Genomic DNA, 22,176 nt, shown 5'->3' on the forward strand with positions numbered 1-22,176 from the left:
GGTGTACAAGTAGAGATACAAGCAAAGATAAGGCCTTCACTCAAACATGCTTATGTTGTGGCAGAACTTTGAAAATGATTACACTCATTTTTACTAGTTTTGATGATTTTAGGATATTTCAGGACAGTCTATTTGAAATTACAAAGGAAAGTGAGTCTATTTTGTCTTCCCAAAAAGATTGTTTCTAAGATTTCATGATTCTCCCTTGAGTTCATGAGAAGATTCTTGTGAGAAGGAAAGAAACCCTGGACCTGATTTTACCCCTGGCTCTGTAGCAAAAATGAGAGTGGGAAGATCAAATGAAATTGTGAAACATGTAACTTATAAAACATACATCATTTAATTTCAGAAGTAACATTAAATTCAAGCCCTTTGAAAGGCCTATTTTATTTTTTTAAAGGTCAACTAGGACAAGGTCTCAAAGTTAAAAATTTGGGAGTTAATGCTTTTGTTTTTCTTTTTCCTGAAAAGCATTCACAGCTCTGATGGAGGGCAAAATCAATAAGCAGCTGAAAAAAGTTCTGAAGAAAATAGTAAAAGAAGCCCATGAACCGCTGGCAGTAGCTGATGCTAAACTAGGAGGGGTCATAAAGGTAAAGTCACGATTTTTTTGGTCATGCCTGCTAGTCAGATCTCACAGCATACCAACTACAAAGCCTAGCCTTTGCAGTAAGTTGCTTATCATAAGTTCTCAATAGTTTTTTTTCTTTTCTCTAAGCTACATGATAATGGATTTCCCCTAACATCAGCTGAACTGAGCAAATAAGTAATACCTATTTGTTGTAGAAGATATAGAAGAACAAAAAATGATAAAAATTCGCTTTAACAAATCTGCTACCCATATATAATGTTAATGTTATATGTATATCATGCCATATTTTTGTCTAGCCACATTTTTTTTTCAACAAAAATGGGGTCCTTATATTTTTTAGAAATGTATTTATTAGAAAACTTTAGTAGGGGTGTATTGCTGGAAATGAAATAAAATGTGAGAGTGGAAAGAAAAACTAGGAAAATAGCCTCCCAAATACAGAAAGCAGAACAATTCGGGTGGGGTGTGGTGGCTCACGCCTGTAATCCCAGCACTTTGGGAGGCCAAGGTAGGAGGATCACGAGGTCAGGAGATGGAGACCATCCTGGCTAACACGGTGAAACCCCGTCTCTACTGAAAATACAAAAAATTAGCTGGGCGTGGTGGCAGGTGCCTGTAGTCCCAGCTAATCGGGAGTGCAGTGGCGCGGTCTCACAGCTCACCACAGACTTAACCTCCTGTTCTCAAGCAATCCTCCCTCTTCAGTAGCTGGAACTACAGGCACATGCCACCATGCTGGCTAATTATTTTATTTTATTTCATTTATTTGAGACAGAGTCTCGCTCTGTAGCTCTGGCTGGAGTGCAGTGGCATGATGTCGGCTCACTGCAACCTCTGCCTCGTGGGTTCAAGGGATTCCTCTGCCTTAGCCTTCCAAGTAGCTGGGATTACAGATGCCTGCCAACACGCCCTGGCCTCCCAAAGTGCTAAGATTACAGGCATGAGCCACCACGCCCAACGTGTAATTTTTTTTTTTTTTTTAAGACGAGTCTCACTCTGTCGCCAGGCTGAAGTGCATTGGCTCAATCTTGGCTCACTGCAACCTCCGCCTCCTGGGTTGAAGTGATTCTCCAGCCTCAGCCTCCCGAGTAGCTGGGACTATAGGCGCCTGCCACCACACCCGGCTAATTTTTGTATTTTTAGTAGAGACGGGGTTTCACCATGTTGGCCAAGATGGTCTCGATCTCTTGACCTTGTGATCCACCCATCTCAGCTTCCCAAAGTGCTGGGATTACAGGCGTGAGCCACCGCGCCCGGCATAACCTGTAATTTTAAAAAGAAGTTAAATAACAGGTAAAAGATCTCCTTGGGAGCGGGGAGGGATAGCATTAGGAGACATACCTAATGCTAAATGACGAGTTAATGGGTGCAGCACACCATGGCACATGTATACATATGTAACCTGCACATTGTGCACATGTACCCTAAAACTTAAAGTATATTAAAAAAAAAAAAACCAGAAAAAGAAAAAAAAAGATCTCCTTAAACCAACTACTTGGTCAAATTAATCTTTTTATAGTTTTTAATTTATATAGCCAAGCTGTCTTCTGGAAGCTTGTATCAGTTTTTACTTCCACCAGTGATACACTCAAGTATTCTACAAACACACTGGAAATTATGCTTCTCGTCCAACTGAGAAATGCATATATTTAAATTAGTGCCCACTTTAATATTTAAGAAATAATTTCAGGCTGGGCGTGGTGGCTCATGCCTGTAATCCCAGCACTTTGGGAAGACGAGGCGGGTGGATCACTTGAGGTCAGGAGTTTGAGACCAGCCTGTACAACATGGTGAAACCCTGTCTCTACTAAAAATACAAAATTAGCTGGGCATGGTGGCTCATGCCTGTAATAATCCCAGGCCGAGACAGGAGAATCGCTTGAACCTGGGAGGCGGAGGTTGTAGTGAGCCAAGATTGCGCCACTGCACTCCAGCCTGGGCGACAGAGTGATACTCTGTCTCAAAAAATAATAATAATAACTTCAGGAAAGTCTTTTTTTTTTCTTTTTTTTAATGTTCTTGTTCTTGTAGGAAAAGCTGAATCTCAGTTGTATCCATAGTCCTGTTGTTAATGAACTTATGAGAGGAATTCGTTCACAAATGGATGGATTAATCCCTGGGGTAGAACCACGTGAAATGGCAGCTATGTGTCTTGGATTGGCTCACAGGTGAGAATTACTGGAAAATAAAGTCAACTTACTTTTATTTGATAGGCACTTAACATAGCTCTGTTCTAGGAATGTTACAAATGCTCATTTGAACCACATCAGAACCTTATGAAGAAGATGATAGTAATATCCTCATTTACAGATGAAACTGAAGCCCAAGGTCAATACAGCTAGTAAGTGGTAAAGCCAGGATTTGAACCCAGGCAGTCTGGCTCCATTGTCTGGATTCTTAAAACCTTAAAACCTCATCAAAGGAATTCTCTACTCCTCTGATCTTGGATGCCCGAGTTTCTTGGGCTTTCCCTCTTTTATCTGTGCTAAGTCATGCCACTCCTCCATCTACTTAGTATTCCCCCAAATTCTCTCATCTGCTATGGTCTTATGGGATAGGTGTGTATTTGTGTTTTGATTGTTTTACTCTGATTTTAATGAGGCAAAGAGGACTAGGTACAGTGGCTTACCCCTGTAATCCCAACTCTTTGGGAGACCAGGAGTTTGAGACTAGCCTGAGCAACATAGCAAGACGTATGTCTCTCTCTGTTTTTTTTTTGTTTGTTTGTTTGTTTTTTAAGGCAGATTCTCACTCTGTCTCCCAGACTGGAGTGCAGTGGCATGATCTCTGCTCACTGCAGCCCCTGCCTCCCAGGCTCAAGTGATTTTCTTGCCTCAGCCTCCCAGTAGCTAGGATTACAAGCATGCACCACTACTGCCCAGCTAATTTTTGTATTTTTAGTAGAGACAGACTTTCACCATGTTGGCCTGGCTGATCTTGAACTCCTGACCTCAAATCATCCACCTGCCTCGGCCTTCCAAAGTGCTGGGATTATAGGCATGAGCCACCACACCCGGCCTTTTTTTTCTTTCTTTCTTTCTTTCTTTCTTTTTTTTTTTTTTTTTTTTGAGACAGGGTCTCACTCTGTCGCTCAGGCTGGGGTGCAGTGGTGCGATGTTGGCTCAGTGCAACCTTGACATCCTGGACTCAAACAATGCCACCTCTCAGCCTCCCAAGTAGCTGGGACTGCAAGTGTGCGCCACCATCCCTGGCTGATTTTTTTAACTTTTTGTAGAGATGGGGTTTTGCCATGCTGCCCAGGCTGGAACTCCCAGGCTTAAGTGATCCACTTGCCTTAGCCTCCCAAAGTGCCGCGAGTACAGGTGTGAGCCACCATGCCCAGTCTTCTCCCTATTTTTAATTGCATGTTAACCCTATCATGTTTAATTAGAAGTCCCTTAGAATAGGCATTATTGCTATGTTGTGATACATCTATTCATGAAAAGTGTAATACTTTGGAATTGCACTGTAGTTAACAGGGTTGTGAAGAAAATAATGGTAGGTAGTTGCTCAAAACCTGTGCAACTTTGTAATCAGTACTATCAAATAGTAATCCTAATAAAATTATTACCACAGTTCAAAAGACATCTTAAGCTCATATTAAAGAAACACTACAGGCTGGGCACGGTGGCTCACGCCTGTAATCCCAATACTTTGGGAGGCCAAGGCAGGCAGATCACAAGGTCAGGAGATCGAGACCATGGTGAAACCTCGTCTCTACTAAAAATACAAAAAATGTGGCGGGCCCCTGTAGTCCCAGCTACTCGGGAGGCTGAGGCAGGAGAATGGCGTGAACCCGGGAGGCGGAGCTTGCAGTGAGTGGAGATCGCTTCACTGCACTCCAGCCTGGGTGACAGAGCAAGACTCTGTCTCAAAACAAAACAAAAAAACACTACAATTAAAAAAGGTCTATTTTAAAATTAAAAGGTGGGCATAGATTGAAAGGGTTGAAGCTGCTAAGTTAGAGTTAAGAGCAAAAATGCACAAAGGTCAGGGAGAGCTTTGTAATAAGCATTTCTAAGAGAGAACAAATAGTGAAACTGAGTCAAAAATCCAAACTGGGATAAATCTGCATTGTGTATAGCAGTGGTTCCCTATCAAGGGCAATCAGATGTCACCTCGGTAGGCATTTGTCGATGTCCATAGACATTTTTGGTTGTCACAATTGGAGGTGGGGTGGGGTCTGCCATGAATATCTGGTGGATAAAAGTTAGGGATACTGTTAAAGGTGCTATAATGCACAGGGCAGCCCCTACAACAAGGAATTAGGCCCAAAATGTTAATTGTGCTGAGATAAACATTTATATACAGACAATATTGTTACTCCACAGCTTTCTGTTTTCAGATGTTAAGAGTCCTGCAAAGTTCTTAACTGGTAGTATAAAGCTTAATATGTGCTATAAAAAATTGCATGAACCAACATGGCTTTTTTTTTTTTTTTTTTTTGAGGCGGAGTCTTGCTCTGTTGCCCAGGCTGGAGTACAGTGGCACGTGATCTCGGCTCACTGCAACCTCTGCCTCCCCGGTTCAAGCGATTCTCCTGCCTCAGCCTCCAGAGTAGCTGAGATTCAGGCATGCCCCACCATGCCTGGCTAATTTTTGTATTTTTAGTAGAGACAGGGTTTCGCCATGTTGGCCAGGTTGGTCTCGAACTCCTAACAGGTGATCTGCCCACCTCGGCCTCCCAAAGTGCTGGGATTACAGGTGTGAGCCACCACACCCAGTCCAATATGACTTTTATATTACACAGCTTATCCTATTTGCCATTCATACATAAACTCATTCATGTTACAGAAATACAGGTGGTAGCAGTATATATAGTTTTTTTTTTTTTTTTAATGTGTATTTTCTGGTCTCATATGGTACATTTCTACTTAGCTGATTTTTCTTCTTAGAAAAACCAATTACAGCTCTGACTACAGGCCGATTTGAGTAAAAACAAAAACAAAAAAAACTTTAAGGTATTAATTTAAATGCTTTTCCTAGATGCTATCTTACTAATTTATTTTCCCCTTTCTTCCCAGCCTGTCTCGATATAGATTGAAGTTTAGCGCTGATAAAGTAGACACAATGATTGTTCAGGCAATTTGTAAGTATAGTACATGCAAAGTCCGATTTGTTGTTCTGTCCTTCATGCGTTTTCATACTGTTGAAACTATTTTTTATGATTCTGTCTGTTGAGAAAGAGAAAGGAGGCCAGGTGCAGTGGCTCAAGCTTTTAATCCCAGCACTTTGGGAGGCCGAGGCAGGGGGATCACCTGAGGTCAGGAGTTCAAGACCAGCCTGGCCAACATGACAAAACTCTGTCTTTACTAAAAATACAAAAAAATTAAATGTGCCTGGTGGCATGTACCTGTAATCCCAGCTACTCAGGAGGCTGAGGCAGGATAATTGCTTGAACCCAGGAGGCGGAGGTTGACTATTTGGAGATTATATGAATCACAGAATTAACATTACGTTAATTAATTCATTTGTGTTTTTCCATGAAAATGTTAAAAACATAAGTGAAATCTTTGTAGTTGTGTATTCTGCTATGACATTAAATGGTTTTTAGAAAGCTCAAAAGCTGCCGGGCACAGTGGCTCATGCCTGTAATCCCAGCACTTTGAGAGGCTGAGGCGGGAGGATCACCTGAGACCAGCCTTACCAACATGGAGAAATCCCGTCTCTACTAAAAATACAAAGTGCATGCCTGTAATCTCAGCTACTCTGGAGGCTGAGGCAGGAGAATCACTTGAACCCTGGAGGCAGAGGTTGCAGTGAGTCGATCGCGCCATTGCACTCCAGCCTGGGCAACAAGAGCAAACCTCATCTCACCAAAAAAAAAAAAAAAGCTCAAAATCTTAGTTGTTTTTCTATTTTAGAAATGCATTCGGCCGTGGCTCACGCCTGTAATCCCAACACTTTGAGAGGCCAAGGCTGGTGGATCACCTGAGGTCAGGAGTTCGAGACCAGGCCAACATGGTGAAACCCGATCTTTAGTAAAAAATACAAAAATTACCTGAGCATGATGGTAGGCGCCTGTAATCCCAGCTATTCAGGAGGCTGAGGCAGGAGAATCACTTGAACCTGAGAGGCGGAGGTTGCAGTGGGCCGAGATCGCACCATTTCACTCTAGCCTGGGCAACATGAGCAACACTCTGTCTCAAAAAAAAAAAAAGTATTCGGCTGGGCGCAGTGGCTCACACCTGTAATCCTAGCATGTTGGGAGGCCGAGGCGGGTGAATTGCCTGAGCTCAGGAGTTCGAGAGCAGCCTGGCTAACATGGCGAAACCCTGTCTTTACTAAAAATACAAAAAAGTAGCCAGTCAAGGTGGCGTGTGCCTGTAGTCCCAGCCACTTAGGAGGCTGAGGCAGGAGAATCACTTGAACCCAGGAAGCAGAGGTTGCCGTGAGCTGAGATCCTGCCACTGCACTCCATCCTGGGTGATGGAGTTAGACTCTGTCTCCAAAAAAAGAAAAAAAAAAAATTCGTTCAACCAGCAATTCCTTTCCTAGATTTATACCCAAAAGAATTAAAAACAGAACTGAGTTGCTTGTACACCTATGTTCATAACAGTGTTATTTACAAAACCAAACAGTGGAAACAACCCAGATACCTTTTAACAGATGATAAACTGCATTGTGGATGCAGCTTGAATGTCCCTAATCTGAAATTCAAAATGCTCTAAAATCTAAAACTTTTTGTGCTACCACACAAATCCACAAGTGGAAAACTCCACACCTGACCACACGTCAAAACTTTGTTTTATGCACAGAATTATTTAAAATATTGTGTAAAATTACCTTCAATGTTTTGTATATAAGGTATATGTGAAATGTAGATGCATTTCCTATTTAGACTTTGAGTCCCATCCTCAACCTCATACATGTTTGCAAATACTCTGAAATACTTCTGGTCCCAAGCATTTTGGGTAACGTACACTCAGCCACTACACACAGTGGAATGTTAGCCTTAAAAAGAAATGAAATTCTGATAACATATTTCAACATGATAAACCTTCAAAATATGCTAAGTGAAATAGTCACAAAATACTGTATGATTCTGCTTATATGAAGTACCTAAAATAGGTGAACTCAGAGACAGAAGTATAGAGATAACTAGAGGTTGGGGGTAAGGTGGGAATGAGTTACTGTTTAATGGGTACAGAATTTTTCAGTTTCTGATGATAAAATTGCTCTGGCAATAGATAGTGGTAATGGTTGCATAACATCATAAGAGTACTTAATGCTACTGAATAGTACACTTGAAAATTGTTGAAGTGTTATTTTTTATTATTTTTTTTTATTTTTTGCGATGGAGTCTTGCTCTGTCGCCCAGGCTGGAATGCAGTGGCACGATCTCGGCTCACTACAACCTCCACCTCCTGTGTTCAAGTGATTCTTCTGTCTCAGCCGTCCTGAGTAGCTGGGACTACAGGTGTGCACCACCATGCCTGGCTAATTTTTGTATTTTTAGTGGAGATGGGGTTTCACCATGTTGGCCAGGCTGGTCTTGAACTTCTGACCTCGTGATCTGCCTGTCTGCTGGGATTACAGACATGAGCCACCGCACCCAGCCTGAAGTGTTAAATTTTATGTTGTGTATATTTTACCACAATAAATCCCTTTAAGTTCCTGGGTTTTTTTGTTTGTTTTTAATCTACTACAGCCTTGTTAGATGACTTGGATAAAGAACTAAACAACTACATTATGCGATGTAGAGAATGGTATGGCTGGCATTTCCCTGAATTAGGAAAAATTATTTCAGATAATTTGACATACTGCAAGTGTTTACAGAAAGTTGGTGAGTAATTTGTTCATCCTTTAAGGCATTGAAAGTAAATGAATTTGATTGCATCCTAAAACATGACGTATAGCATTTTGTTAAGCAAGATTCCCAGGGTTTTTGCAATTTCTATGTATTTGGGAAGTGTAGCAATTTAGTGTCTTAAATTTAAGAAACAAAATGAATTTTAACTTAGATTTTGATGGCCTATAACATGACATTAGTACCTAATACTAAATAGCAGTATTGCCATCTGTACTGTTAATATACAGAGGAACTTGATTGTTGTTAACGTACAGAGGAACTTGATTGATTGATGGTTTACTTGCCTTACGAATTACTGGCCCCAGCTTCAGTATAAAATTGTGACATTATTAGTCCTGTCTTTTTAAAATTTTTGCCACTTATATTCTGTAATAAGTATTGTGGCATATTTTGTCCTCTTTTTACTTTGATGATTTTTTGGAGGCAGTTGGTGGGGAGACATTTAATGTCTAAACTTAAACCCTTAAATGAGGAAAACTGTTATACTAGGTCAAACTTCTTCATTTTTTTTGTTTTGTTTAGGCATCCTTTTCATTGGCTTTCTACTTTTTCTTTTGACTGTTTGCTGGATTTTATATAATTTGTTGAAGAGTGATTCTCCCTCATCCTCTGCAAACATTCCATAGGCGATAGGAAGAACTATGCCTCTGCCAAACTTTCTGAGTTGCTGCCAGAAGAAGTTGAAGCAGAAGTGAAAGCAGCTGCAGAGATATCAATGGGAACAGAGGTTTCAGAAGAAGATATTTGCAATATTCTGCATCTTTGCACCCAGGTAAATTTTACTCCTGGAGAATCTAGTTGTGGTGTTACCAGCTCTACAGTACTAATTTTTCTGATGGCAATGATGATTTTTACACTTACTGTTGTTCACCTGATAACATAAATATGAAGGTGTTCAGTCACTACCTCATCTGATGCCATCATGATTTGTATACTTAAAAGGGGGAAATACATATTAAAAGGAAGTAATTTACAATCATCGTCTGAATAATGAATTAACCAAAAATCAATTAAGATGGCAGAGAAGGCCAGGCGCGTTGGCTCACGCCTGTAATCCCTGCACTTTGGAAGGCCGTTTCGGAGATTCACCTGAGGTCAGGAGTTCGAGACCAGCCTGACCAATATGATGAAACCCCATCTCTACTAAAAATGCAAAAATTAGCTGTGTGTGGTGGCGTACACCTGTAATCCCAGCTACTCGGGAGGCTGAGACAGGAGAATCGCTTGAACCAGGGAGGGGGAGGTTGCAGTGAGCCGAGATGGCACCATTGCATCCAGCCTGGGCAACAAGAGCAAAACACCATCTCAAAAAAAAAAAAAAAAAAAAAAGATGGCAGACAATTATGGATTGAGCTTTTTAATTCTGAGTTTTATGTCTATATCTTGTGATTTTTTTTTCTTTCAGATTTGAAGATAGCCATATAGGAATTAAAAAGAGCATGATACAAATGTTTATTGCTTAGAATCTTTTTTTTTTTGAGACAGAGTCTCACCCTGTAGCCCAGGCTGGAGTACAGTGGCACGTTCTTAGGCTCACTGCTACCTCCGCCTCCCAGGTCCCAGTTCAAGCAGTTCTCCTGCCTCAGCCTCCCAAGTAGCTGGGATTACAGGCACGTGCAACCATGCCCAGCTAATTTTTGTATTTTTCGTAGAGACGGGGGTTTCACCATGTTGGCCAGGATGATCTTGAACTCCTGACCTCGTGATCCACCCGCCTCAACCTCCCAAAGTGCTGGAATTACAGGTGTGAGTCACTGTGCCTGGGCTGCTTAGAATCTTTTAAAAATACAGTTATGTTGACTAAGATTTTCAGGCAATGGACTAAGTGGTTTACATACATTACATAACGAAGTCCTCACTACAGCCATTTTATAGAAAACTGATGTTAGGATCACGAGGTCAAGACCATACTGGCCAACATGGTGAAACCCTGTCTCTACTAAAAATACAAAAAATTAGCTGGGCGTGGTGGCGGGTGCTTATAGTCCCAGCTACTCCAGAGGCTGAGGCAGGAGAATCACTTGAGCCCAGGAGGCGGAGACTGCAGTGAGCTGAGATTGCGCCACTGCACTCCAGCCTGGGAAAAAAAAAAATAAAGAAAAAAAGGAAACTGATGTTAGGCATAGGTGATGTACCCAGTACCCAGGGTTGTGTAACTGCTCTTTCATAATTGAGGGCTCCGGTGTTTTAGACAGGAATTTTTACTGTTTTTACTCATATGATATTTATGACTTAACTTTATTCCTTATACTAGGTGATTGAAATCTCTGAATATCGAACCCAGCTCTATGAATATCTACAAAATCGAATGATGGCCATTGCACCCAATGTTACAGTCATGGTTGGGGAATTAGTTGGAGCACGGCTTATTGCTCATGCAGGTGATGGTTTTAATGTAATTTGTAAATATGAGTGTTTGAAGTATTTTCTGGTTAGGATTTTGTTTACATCTTTAAACCACAGCTATTAAAGAAATTTTAGCAAACACAAAAGTAGATGGTATGTGGGAGATCACTAAGGGCCAAGTGTTCAATGATGATTTCTATTTGTTTGCCTGATTTCCTTTTGGATAATGAAGGCATCTGTAGTCACTACCTCTTCTGAGACACTTGTGGTCCATTGTTAGAAGTTTGTTAGGGTTAATTAGAACAATCAGATGAATGCAGGAGGATAAAACAGTTAACATTTTCATAATAAAAACTCACTAGACCTAGATTTGAATACAGTTTTAAGAAATCACTGTAGAGGATTTGTGCCCTCGATTGATTACCTTAGTTTCACTATTGAGTGTGTGATTGTAATATATTTGACTTTCAAAAATATTTTCAACAACTGATTTATAATAAAACTTTGTATATGTGTATGGCAGTATTATAAGGATGATATGCTATAATTAAAATGCTATGTAATTGAATACCTACAAATACAATGAAGTACTGATTCATCATTTTTGTGTTACTCGGAGACATTGTTATAATCCATCAAAAAAGATCTTATATATCATCTGCATCAGAGTGTTTAAAATGGCATAACTCCTTTTTTTTTGTTTGAGACAGAGTTTCACTCTGTTGGACTGGCTGGAGTGCAGTGGCTCACTGCAACCTCTGCCTCCCAGGTTCAAGCAATTCTCCTGCCTCAGCCTCCCAAGTTGCTGGGATTACAGGCATGCGCTGCCACCATGCCTGGCTAATTTTTATATTTTTAGTTGAGACAGGGTTTTTGCCACGTTGGCCAGGCTGGTCTCAAACTCCTGACCTCAGGTGATCTGCGCACCTCAGCCTCCCAAAGTGTTGGGATTACAGGCGTGAGCCACTGCGCCCAGCCTGGCGTAACTCCTTTAGCTGCATCATTAATCAAAGATTTCATTCAAATGCCCTCAGCTATAAGATCAGATGATTTCATTGTCTCCACCCATTTTCATAGGTATAGCTAAACTTGTAGCAGTAAGCAATGGCAGGGGTTAATAGAAGTATGTATTTGTTGGCCAGGCGTGGTGGCTCACGCCTGTAATCCCAACACTTTGAGAAGCTGAGGTGGGTGGGTCACCTGAGGTCAGGAGTTCGAGACCAGCCTGGCCAACACGGTAAAACCCCATCTCTATTAATAACACAAAAATTACCCAACCTTGGTGGCATGAACCTGTAATCCCAGCTACTCGGGAGGCTGAGGTAGGAGAATCGCTTGAACCCGGGAGGTGGAGGTTGCAGTGAGCCAAGATTGTGACATTGCACTCCAGCCTGGATGACAAGAGTGAAACTCCATCTCAAAAAAAAAAAAAAAGAACTATGTATTTGTTACACTTTTAAAACTATGTCTAGTGCTTAAGTTCATAGCATTAATAGAGTCTGTTTTCTGACAGGAAATATTCTATACAGCATATCCAACTAAGCAGCATGTTGATAACAATAGTCCCTAGCTATTTATGGGGATGTATTCTAAGCTCCCCCCTCCAAGGATGTTTGAAACAGAGGAGAGTACTAAATCCTATACTGTATATGCTGTTTTTTCCTAAACATACATATCTATAATAAAGCTTAATTTATAAATTAGGTACAGTAGGATATCAACAACAGTCATAATAGAACAGTTATAACACTATGCCAGCGGGGCCAGGTGCGGTGGCTCACGCCTGTAATCCCAGCACTTTGGGAAGCCGAGGAGGGTGGATCACAAGGTCAGGAGTTCAAGATCAGCCTGGCCAAGATGGTGAAACCCCATCTCTACTAAAAATACAAAAAAAAATTAGCTGGGTGTGGTGGTGGGCGCCTGTAATCCCAGCTACTCGGAGGCTGAGGCAGAGAATTGCTTAAACCCAGGAGGCGGAGGATGCAGTGAGTCAAGATCGCGCCACTGCACTCCAGCCTGCGCAACAGAGCGAAACTCTATCTCAAAAAAAAAAAAATGCGAGCGTAACTATTTTTGTGCATTGGTTAGTTGAATATAAGCACTGCAGTACTGCACAAGGGAGAGGGCTACGAAAGTGACTAATGGGTAGATAGGGATGATTCATGTCCTGGGGGGAGCTAAGTGGGATAGCAAGAGATTTAAAACTTAGGAACTATTTATTTCTGGAATTTCCTTTTTAATATTTTCAGACTGCAGTTAACCACAGGTAATTGAAATCACACAAAGTGAAACCACAGGTAGGGGACTATTAATAGATACTTCTAGGAATATCTCTTCCTAATGTGTTTATTTGTAGGCTTTTTCATATCTAAAGCAATAGAATATTTGATACTCACAATCTCAGAAAGCAGGGACCAGATTAGTGTTCGTGTGTGTGACATTTATGTCACTCCTGTAGTATACTAATGGAATTTAGAATAGTACTACCATCTCTCAGGTGAATAGAAACATTGAACTTAATAAGCTTAACCTTCAGTTTGTCCTAGGCATTCATTGCAAACCTGCTTGTGCTAATGAAAGTATTACAAATGAAACAAAGATTTTTACAGAATTCTGGATTATAGAATTCTATATTATATGTGATTTTTATTATGGTGGCTATAATAATTCTATAGGTCTTTTGTTTTAGTACGTGGAACATTCATATATTTGGAGGTGCATTCTTTGTAACTTTTTTCTTTTGTAGGTTCTCTTTTAAATTTGGCCAAGCATGCAGCTTCTACCGTTCAGATTCTTGGAGCAGAAAAGGCACTTTTCAGAGCCCTGAAATCTAGACGGGATACCCCTAAGTACGGTCTTATTTATCATGCTTCACTCGTGGGCCAGACAAGTCCCAAACACAAAGGAAAGGTGTGTTATAGGGTTTTGCTTTGTTTTTGAGGTTGGACTTTTTCATTTTTTACAACCCATTTATCTTGTACTCTGTAGTACACATTAAATCTTCTATTGTCTCTTTCTTGTTAGAGAATGGTGAGTTATTTAAATAAAAAGCACTTTGTGTACACTGAAGGATAAGGTTAGAAGAAACTGTTATTGGTTGAATTAAAGCCAGTTTCTTCCATTGTGTTAGTATTTTTTTTCCCCTAGAATCTCCCTGTGGTTGGCACACTGAAAATATTATCTCTGGCAGGAAAAAAAAAACTAACATTTACGAATCATAAAAAATAGCATATGCATTATGCTAAAACACTTTGACAGAATTCACGAAGCTTTTTTTTTTTTTTTTTTATTTTGAGACGGAGTCCTGCTCTGTCGCCAGGCTAGAGTGCAGTGGCTTGATCTCGGCTCACTGCAACCTCCAACTCCCTGGTTCAAGCGATTCTCCTATCTCCCTGCCTCAGCCTTCTGAGTAGCTGGGATTACGTGCACGCGCCACCACGCCCGGCTAATTTTTGTATTTTTAATAGAGATGGGTTTCACCATGTTGGCCAGGCTGGTCTCAAACTACTGACCTCCTGATCCACCCACCTCAGCTTCCCAGAGTGCTGGGATTACAGGTGTGAGCACCCGTGCCTGTCCTAAATCTTTAGTAGCCTTGTGAGATGTAGGTATCTCTGTCTTACAGATGAGGAAACTGAGACTTAGGGAAGTTAAGTACTTTCAATGTTTTTGAAAGATGTGTCGTTTAACAGAACTAAACTGAAAATTGATAAAATTTAGAGCAGAGTGGTGGAGGAAAATAAAGGGTTTGATAAAAATGTTAATTAGGTTGAAAAAGAACTCACGCTTTTTTTTTTTTTTTTTTTTTTTTTTTTTTTTTTTTTTTTTTTTTTTTTTTTTGAGATGGAGTCTCACTCTGTCGCCTAGGCTGGAGTGCAGTGGCGCCATCCTGGCTCACTGCAAGCTCTGCCTCCCAGGTTCACGCCATTCTCCTGCCTCAGCCTCCCGTGTAGCTGGGACTACAGGTGCCCGCCACCACGCCCGGCTAATTTTTTGTATTTTTAGTAGAGACGGGGTTTCACCGTGTTAGCCAGGATGGTCTCCATCTCCTGACCTCGTGATCCCCCCACCTCGGCCTCCCAAAGTGCTGGGATTACAGGCGTGAGCCACCGCGCCCGGCCAGAACCCACACATATTTAAGATTGTTACGAGGAAAAAGATGCACTTGTTTTCAGTGACCTTGAAGCACAGAACTAATGTCACTGAGTAGAAACTGAAGTTTATTAAAAAAAAAAAAAAAAAAACTAGTTTGAGCTAATGTTTGACATGAATTGCTGTAAAATCTTTTCAGCCACAGAAGTGTTGGTGGTGATATATGGCCATTAGATTGTGGCAAAGGTTGAAATACGATGGATGATTTGAATTGTATGATTCATAATAGTTTTATAACTCCTGATTTTAAAACATCCAAGTTATTGAGGATTTTACATCTGAACATGGAATATAGTTCTTCATGTTTTTCTATTAGATTTCTCGAATGCTGGCAGCCAAAACTGTTTTGGCTATCCGTTATGATGCTTTTGGTGAGGATTCAAGTTCTGCAATGGGAGTTGAGAACAGAGCCAAATTAGAGGCCAGGTTGAGAACTTTGGAAGACAGAGGGGTAAGAACCACATCATGCCTATTCCAGAAGTATTACTTGTCAAAAGTTAATAAACTGAGTAAATTTATTAACTTCATCTGCTAAACACTTTTATGATACTTGCTAGTATGTCTAAAGTATTCTTTTTGTGCCTACTGTTAACAATTGCTATTATTTACCAAGAATTGATGTATCCAACTGCATTTGCCATTAGGATATGCTGTTCAAAATAACAAAACAAAAAATAGCAGAAATCGCTGTTTGCTGGCCCACTGATTCACTATAGACTGTATAGTGTATTATAAAGAGATTATGACTTAGAATTATATTTAATTTTTCCTTAGATAAGAAAAATAAGTGGAACAGGAAAGGCATTAGCAAAAACAGAAAAATATGAACACAAAAGGTGAGTAGTACATTTAAGTGAGGATGGGGTGAATAGTTTTTTTAAATGTTAATTATTGACAGTAATTTTTTATTGTAAACTTCACCTTGATGTGCCCATAGTTTTTTTCAAATTTATTTATTTGACAAAAATTGTGTATGTTTATTATGTACATGTTGTTTTGGAAAATGTGCACATTGAGGAATGATTAAGTCAAGCTCATTAACATGCATTGTCTTATGTACTTTTTTTTTGTGGTGAGGACACCTTAAAATCTACTTAGCAATTTTCAAGAATATAATACATTGTTAGCTGTAGTTAATCATGTTGTGCACCCCTAATTTTTTTCCATGCCATTTAGTTTTCTGCATTAACTTCTGCTAGTTTTCGTTCATATACATACTTAATTTATTCATTTCCAGATATTGATAGTAAATTTTTTTAATCTAAAGTTCCTCTATAATATGTTCTTTATCAAAAAGTTCACTCAGCCGGGCACAGTGGCTCATGCCTGTAATCCCAGCACTTTGGGTGGCTAAGGTGGGCAGATCACCTGAGGTCAGGAGCTCAACACAGGCCTGGCCAACATGGTGAAACCCCATCTCTACTAAAAATACAAAAAATTAACTGGGTGTGGTGGCGGGCGCCTGGCTGAGGCAGGAGAATTGCTTGAAACCCGGGAGGCAGAGAGTGCAGTGAGCTGAGATCGCACCCCTGCACTCCAGCCTGGGCAACAAGAGCAAAACTCCGTCTCAAGAAAAGTTCATTCAGAGTTAATCCCTACAGAAACCTATTTTGTAAAAAGTATAAAGACAGAAAACAAGTCTAAAAATGGCTGAGGCATGATAAAGCATTCAAACTTAACTATCAGATTAACAAAAGATTTGTATGTGGAGGTGTATTTGGGTTATTATTTGAGGCAATGCTCAATGCTGGTGAGGTTGTGATGATGGAGGTAGAATGTGGTATAGCTATTCTAGGAAGCCATTTCACAGTATGTATCAAGATTCTTCAAAATGTTCCTAGTCATTAACCCAATAAATTATACTTTCAGGAGTCATAATCCTTCAAGATTTTTTTTTTTTTTTTTTTTTTTTTTTTGAGATAGAGTCTCTCTCTGTTGCCAGGCTGGAGTGCAGTGGCATGATCCCGGCTCACTGCAAGCTCTGACTCCCCAGTTCAAGTTATGCTCCTGCCTCAGCCTCCCGAGTAGCTAGGATTACAGGCATACACCACCACATCCAGCTAATTTTTGTATTTTTAGTAGAGTCAGGGTTTCATCATGTTGGCCAGGATGGTCTCGATCTCCTGACCTCGTGATCTGCCCGCCTCGGCCTCCCAAAGTGCTGGGATTACAGGCATGAGCCACAGCACCCAGCCTCCTTCAAGAATTTTAATAGTAAAATCTTATAAGTGGATGAGGAGAGTAGTATATAGAACATTACCAATTATAAATACATATTTAAGTATAATTTAGTGTTTTCTGGAAAGAAATCAAATGTGTTTCTGTGGGCGTTCATATTTTCTTTTTTGTGAATTTTCCAAGCTTTCTACAATAGCCATACATTCTGCAATATTTACAGTCTATAACTTACTATCTCTAGTTGACAAACATGGGTCTTTGTTTCTTAAATTATAAATGTCTTTAACCTATAAAAATTAAATAGTCATGCAGCTTACAAGTCTGCTTAAAAAACAGAACATTTTTTAGCTTGTTTTGAACCAATTTTTTTAATGTTCCTGTGCAATTAGTGCTTTTTACTTTAAACATATGCACTTATAGCATCAGTTCACATTTTAGGCACTCATTTCAGTATTTTCTTTCTGCCTACATTACAACAAAAGCAAATGTTGGGTTCTAAGGAATCTTTTCCATGTGTATGTATTTGTATCCTTTCTTGTTCTTGTGATCTTGTGATGAAGAATTCTATACTAAGCTTGGTTTAGATTTTTTGTTCTGTTTTTTTTTTTTTCATTGTGCAGTGTTCTGAAAGTTGGATTGGTTCAGTTTTCACTTTCTAGTTAGGTGTGAAGACGTTTTCTCCTTTCATTTCCCCCATGCTGATTGAGTGTTTTCCTGTACCATAGTAACTACATTGATTACTAAATCAGAATTCATTTAGCTCACCACTTCTCTTGAATGTGATTGACCTACTTGAAAAATATTAATACCTTTAACTTTTGGAAACTATTAGTCTTCATAAACTACCCCAAAGCCACTAAAATGAAACAACATTGTGTGCTTATGTAAGTATTATCTAATGGCATTTTCTTTATCTCTTGAGAATTATTTCAGTTCCAGATACTTGTAGAGATTTTCTAAAACTTTTTGGGTCTTTCAGTGAAGTGAAGACTTATGATCCTTCTGGTGACTCCACACTTCCAACCTGTTCTAAAAAACGCAAAATAGAACAGGTAGATAAAGAGGATGAAATTACTGAAAAGAAAGCCAAAAAAGCCAAGATTAAAGTTAAAGGTTAGTTTGAATTTTTTTTTAACACAACTTAAACTCATTTCTTTAGAACTGTGGATTTTGTGAGTCTTAAAAGTACATGCCATTGCACTTCATTATAAAACTGCTCATTGAACGCTAATGGTGTTTTAATAATGCCATTATGTTCTCTGGGAATATTTATGATATTGTTAAATTTATCAGACTGCACAGAGGAAATGTGAGAAGTTTAGTCAAATTAGGTATTTTACTAAGAGTTCCAAAACTTCAGTTTCTCCTACGTGAACTATTTTGAGAATTAAGAGATAAAAGGAATGTGTTTTCTAAATTGGTTGTTGAAAATTTTTTGTTTTATAGTTAAGAATGAATATAGAATTGATGGAACAGTGATTTTCTTCATTGTTTCTCTTACACGGAGCAGATTAGAATAATACATACTGGTAGCCTGCCGTCATAGTTACAATATCTAATAGGTGCTCACCAGTTAACTAGGCTGTCTTGTGAAGTTGATAAGCAGGCGCCCCATTATTAGTTACACCTGGGTTTATTGAACACCTACTAGCAAGTCTAGCAAAAGAGTAAAGCATTAACACAATGATTGCTTTACCTTGGTTTCTAAGTAGCTTAGTGGTCAAAAGTATATGATCTACAAATGTGGATAGTATACTTGATAGAGAAAACAAACATTTATTTTACTTTTATGCTTCTTTTTATTGAAAAGTAAGGAGATCCCTAAACCCATTAGTAGCATTTGAGGCACCAAACTCTGTCCTTTGTATCCTCAATTGTGTATCCAATAAGCTTTTCCAATTTATTTGTCAATTTTTCATCCCACAATTTCCCCCCTCTTTTTTTACCCCCAAGACAGAATCTTGCTCTGTCACCCATGCTGGAGTGCAGTGGCGTGATCTTGGCTCACTGCAACCTTCGCCTCCCAGGTTCAAGCAATTTTCCTGCCTCAGCCTCTTGAGTAGCTGTGATTACAGGCACACACCACAACGCCCAGCTAATTTTTTTATTTTTAGCAGAGACAGGGTTTCACCATGTTGGCCAGCCTGGTCTCAAACTCCTGACCTTGTGATCCACCCACTTCGGCCTCCCAAAGTGCTGGGATTACAGACGTGAGCCATCACGCCCAGTCCTCCCCCATTTTCTATGTGTGACAATTCCAGTTGCTTTGGCCATCAACCTTGACTTTTTTCTCATAACTCAATCTAGTCTGACAGCAAATCCTCTCAGTTCCACTTGAAAATATGTAGTAGCCACAGTGGAACCACCACTAGCTTTTTAAATCTAAATTTGTTCCAGCCATACTGGTCTGCTTGCTATTTCCTGAACCTACTATCCATCCACTTATCCCACCTGCCCTCCAAAACGCCTTACGACTTAAGCATCTGCTCTACTCTACCTGGACTATTTTCCCTCAAGATACATGTATCATTCATTCACTCCCTCACCTCTTCTAGGTGTTTGCCGACCATTCTGCCTAAAACGGCCATATATACTGCCCTTTTCCAACATTCCCCTTCCTGCTTTATTTTTATTCTTACCACTTTAATATCTATTACGTAATGTATCATTTATGTCTCTCCACTCTGCCACTAAAATAAAAAAGATTCATAGGGAAACGAATATTTTTGCCTCTTGTGCCTTGCTCGAATTGTTTAGTACAGAGTCTGACATGAATATTATTATATTATTTGGTCGCTGAATTGCTTGATTTCTCTCTCTCTTTTTCTTTTTCTTTTTTTTTTTTTTTTTTTTTTTTTGAGACAGAGTCTCCCTCTGTCACCCAGGCTGAAGTGCAGTGGCGTGATCTTGGCTGACTACAGCCTCCGCCTCCTGGGTTCAAGCGATTCTCCTGCTTCAGCCTCCTGAGTAACTGGGATTACAGGCATGCGCCACCACGCCTGGTTAACTTTTTTGTATTTTCATTAGAGACAGGATTTCACCGTGTTGGCCAGGCTGGTCTTGATCTCCTGACCTCAAGTGATCCTCCTGCCTCAGCCTCCCAAAGTGCTGAGATTACAGGCGTGAGCCACTGCACCCAGCTGGTCACTGAATGTCTAATGATAGCTATGTGTTGAGTCCTTATTGTAATGTGTGCTAAGCATTATACTTAGTGCTTTCTATGCATCATCTTTTTAAATCTCAGTAACAATCCAGTAAGATAAGACATTCTTAAGTTTTATAGATACGGAGTTTTACCAAGGGTAAATACAATTTTTCAGGGTTGCAGTAGGTAGATTAAACCCAGGCCTTCTGACTTCAGAGTGCAAGCTCTTAACCATTTCTAACATAATTGACTCTCTTCCCAATAATGATTGGAGATCAGATGACCTTTGTTTTAATCCTGATTTTTATACATGACTTCATGATCGTGAGAAAATTGCTCTGAGCTCTATCATTCGTTAAAGTTAGTGGTAGGTCTTGGAGAACCTTCCCAATTATAAAATAAACAAACATTGGTTAGTTGATGAGAATGACAGAAAAAAACTAGGACTCAAACGTTTTTGGAAGGAGTGAGATCTGATACAGTGTTAATTTGTTGTGCCTTTACACTTACCCTATTCAGTTGAAGAAGAGGAAGAAGAAGAAAAAGTGGCAGAAGAAGAAGAAACATCTGTGAAGAAGAAGAAGAAAAAGGGTAAAAAGAAACACATTAAGGAAGAACCACTTTCTGAGGAAGAACCATGTACCAGTACAGCAATTGCTGTATGTTTGTTTTTAATTATCGGTGTTCACTTGGAGGGGCCAGTTCTCTATATTTCAATCTATTTTCTATATCAGAAATGAGCAGGCATTTTAAAAAATGGTTTTCATTGATGGGGAGGTAAGTGAAATGGCTTTGTTGTATTTATATTATAAAAGGCCATTTCCCAAATCTAGAATTTATTACTAAAAATCAAGTTTGCATTGAGGGGAAGAGTATGATTTGCTGAAGCTCACTTTTTTTATAGGTGGGGTTTTTATATTTTCAATTTTAATCTTTTCCCTAAATTTGTTTTCAAGGGAAACAGATTAATTTTGCGTTTTATAAAGAAAAGTGATTACTCACCCATACAATTACAGCTCTTTCAAAGCATTCTTGTTGGCTATTTTCAGAGTCCAGAGAAAAAGAAGAAAAAGAAAAAAAAGAGAGATAACGAGGATTAACAGAAAGGAATTACAGTTATATCACCCGGACACATCATGCTTAAGATTCAACTGGGAGCATACCAGGGATGCTCTCTAACGTAATCAAGGGAGGGTTCAGTAAAACAAAGTGATTTATCATCTATAACTTCAAACCTATTTGTGTCTTGACATCAACTCTGTTAACCTTATATCATCATTTCTTAGAGTCTTTGATATACAAATAAAATTTTCTTTGTATTTTAAGACAATTTTGCGATCTCTCTATATCTTAGGTAGAGAATCTTTGGCTCTTTCTATAGTTTGCCGTGTGATGATTATTGTTTTGATAATTATAACTGAAAAGTGAGAGTTGTTTTGAAATTTAATCTTTTGGAAGGCAGTGATTAAGTGGACCAATTCAAGACCCCACTCTAATGTGTTTCTTTTGCCTTTTTGGACTACTTTTTATTTTCCACCTATAATCTTTCTACCTCTCTTTATTTAAATAAAGATTTGTTTCTTATTCAAATTTTAAAATTAGGTGAGCAAAACTTTTTAGTTCAAAAGGGTGGGAGACAGTATCCCTCCCTTTACTGTTTGCAGTTCTAAAAGGCATACCAAAATAATTCTTAAAACCCTGATTTGTTTTTAAAGTAGTCAACCTGAAGTGACTTTTTTAAAGGTTGTACAAAGTGATCATAAAGAATGGAGAATAGAGAAAAAATAAGAAAAAAAAAAGTGCCAGTGGGAATGAGGTATAAAGTAGGACAATAGAATGGCAAAGAGAAACCTTTATTTCTGAGTGGTAGTGTTTAATATGCAAACAGAAGCCTGGTAGGCCACCTTATAGTCATGACAGCCATGAGTTTTACAGCACTGTTGCGTATTG

General features: G+C 39.4%; 1 protein-coding gene and 2 non-coding genes across 7 annotated transcripts in view; all 3 read left to right on the forward strand.

Annotated features, from left to right (window-relative positions):
- The window catches only part of NOP58 (NOP58 ribonucleoprotein), a 36,678-nt gene extending 15,122 nt beyond the window's left edge, over positions 1–21,556 (forward strand). For 3 of the 5 annotated variants that reach the window (XM_054479145.2, XM_054479146.2, XM_054479148.1), the window contains exons 4-15: positions 472–593; positions 2,624–2,760; positions 5,617–5,681; positions 8,244–8,378; positions 9,032–9,177; positions 10,660–10,786; positions 13,498–13,661; positions 15,220–15,354; positions 15,678–15,739; positions 18,061–18,194; positions 20,746–20,885; positions 21,276–21,556. In XM_054479145.2, coding sequence (XP_054335120.1) covers positions 472–593; positions 2,624–2,760; positions 5,617–5,681; positions 8,244–8,378; positions 9,032–9,177; positions 10,660–10,786; positions 13,498–13,661; positions 15,220–15,354; positions 15,678–15,739; positions 18,061–18,194; positions 20,746–20,885; positions 21,276–21,326 — 1,418 coding nt within the window. In that variant the 3' untranslated portion in view covers positions 21,327–21,556. The other 2 variants (XM_063648368.1, XM_054479149.2) reach the window with 2 other exon arrangements.
- LOC129032277 (small nucleolar RNA SNORD11B) lies at positions 9,239–9,328 on the forward strand. The gene has a single exon (XR_008501290.1). It is a non-coding gene; the product is annotated as a small nucleolar RNA SNORD11B (small nucleolar RNA).
- Positions 10,931–11,014, forward strand: LOC129032276 (small nucleolar RNA SNORD11). The gene has a single exon (XR_008501289.1). It is a non-coding gene; the product is annotated as a small nucleolar RNA SNORD11 (small nucleolar RNA).
- Positions 21,557–22,176: the final 620 nt, after the last annotated feature.

The sequence above is a fragment of the Pongo pygmaeus genome, chromosome 11 (genome assembly GCF_028885625.2).
Source record: "Pongo pygmaeus isolate AG05252 chromosome 11, NHGRI_mPonPyg2-v2.0_pri, whole genome shotgun sequence".
NCBI lineage: Eukaryota > Metazoa > Chordata > Mammalia > Primates > Hominidae > Pongo > Pongo pygmaeus.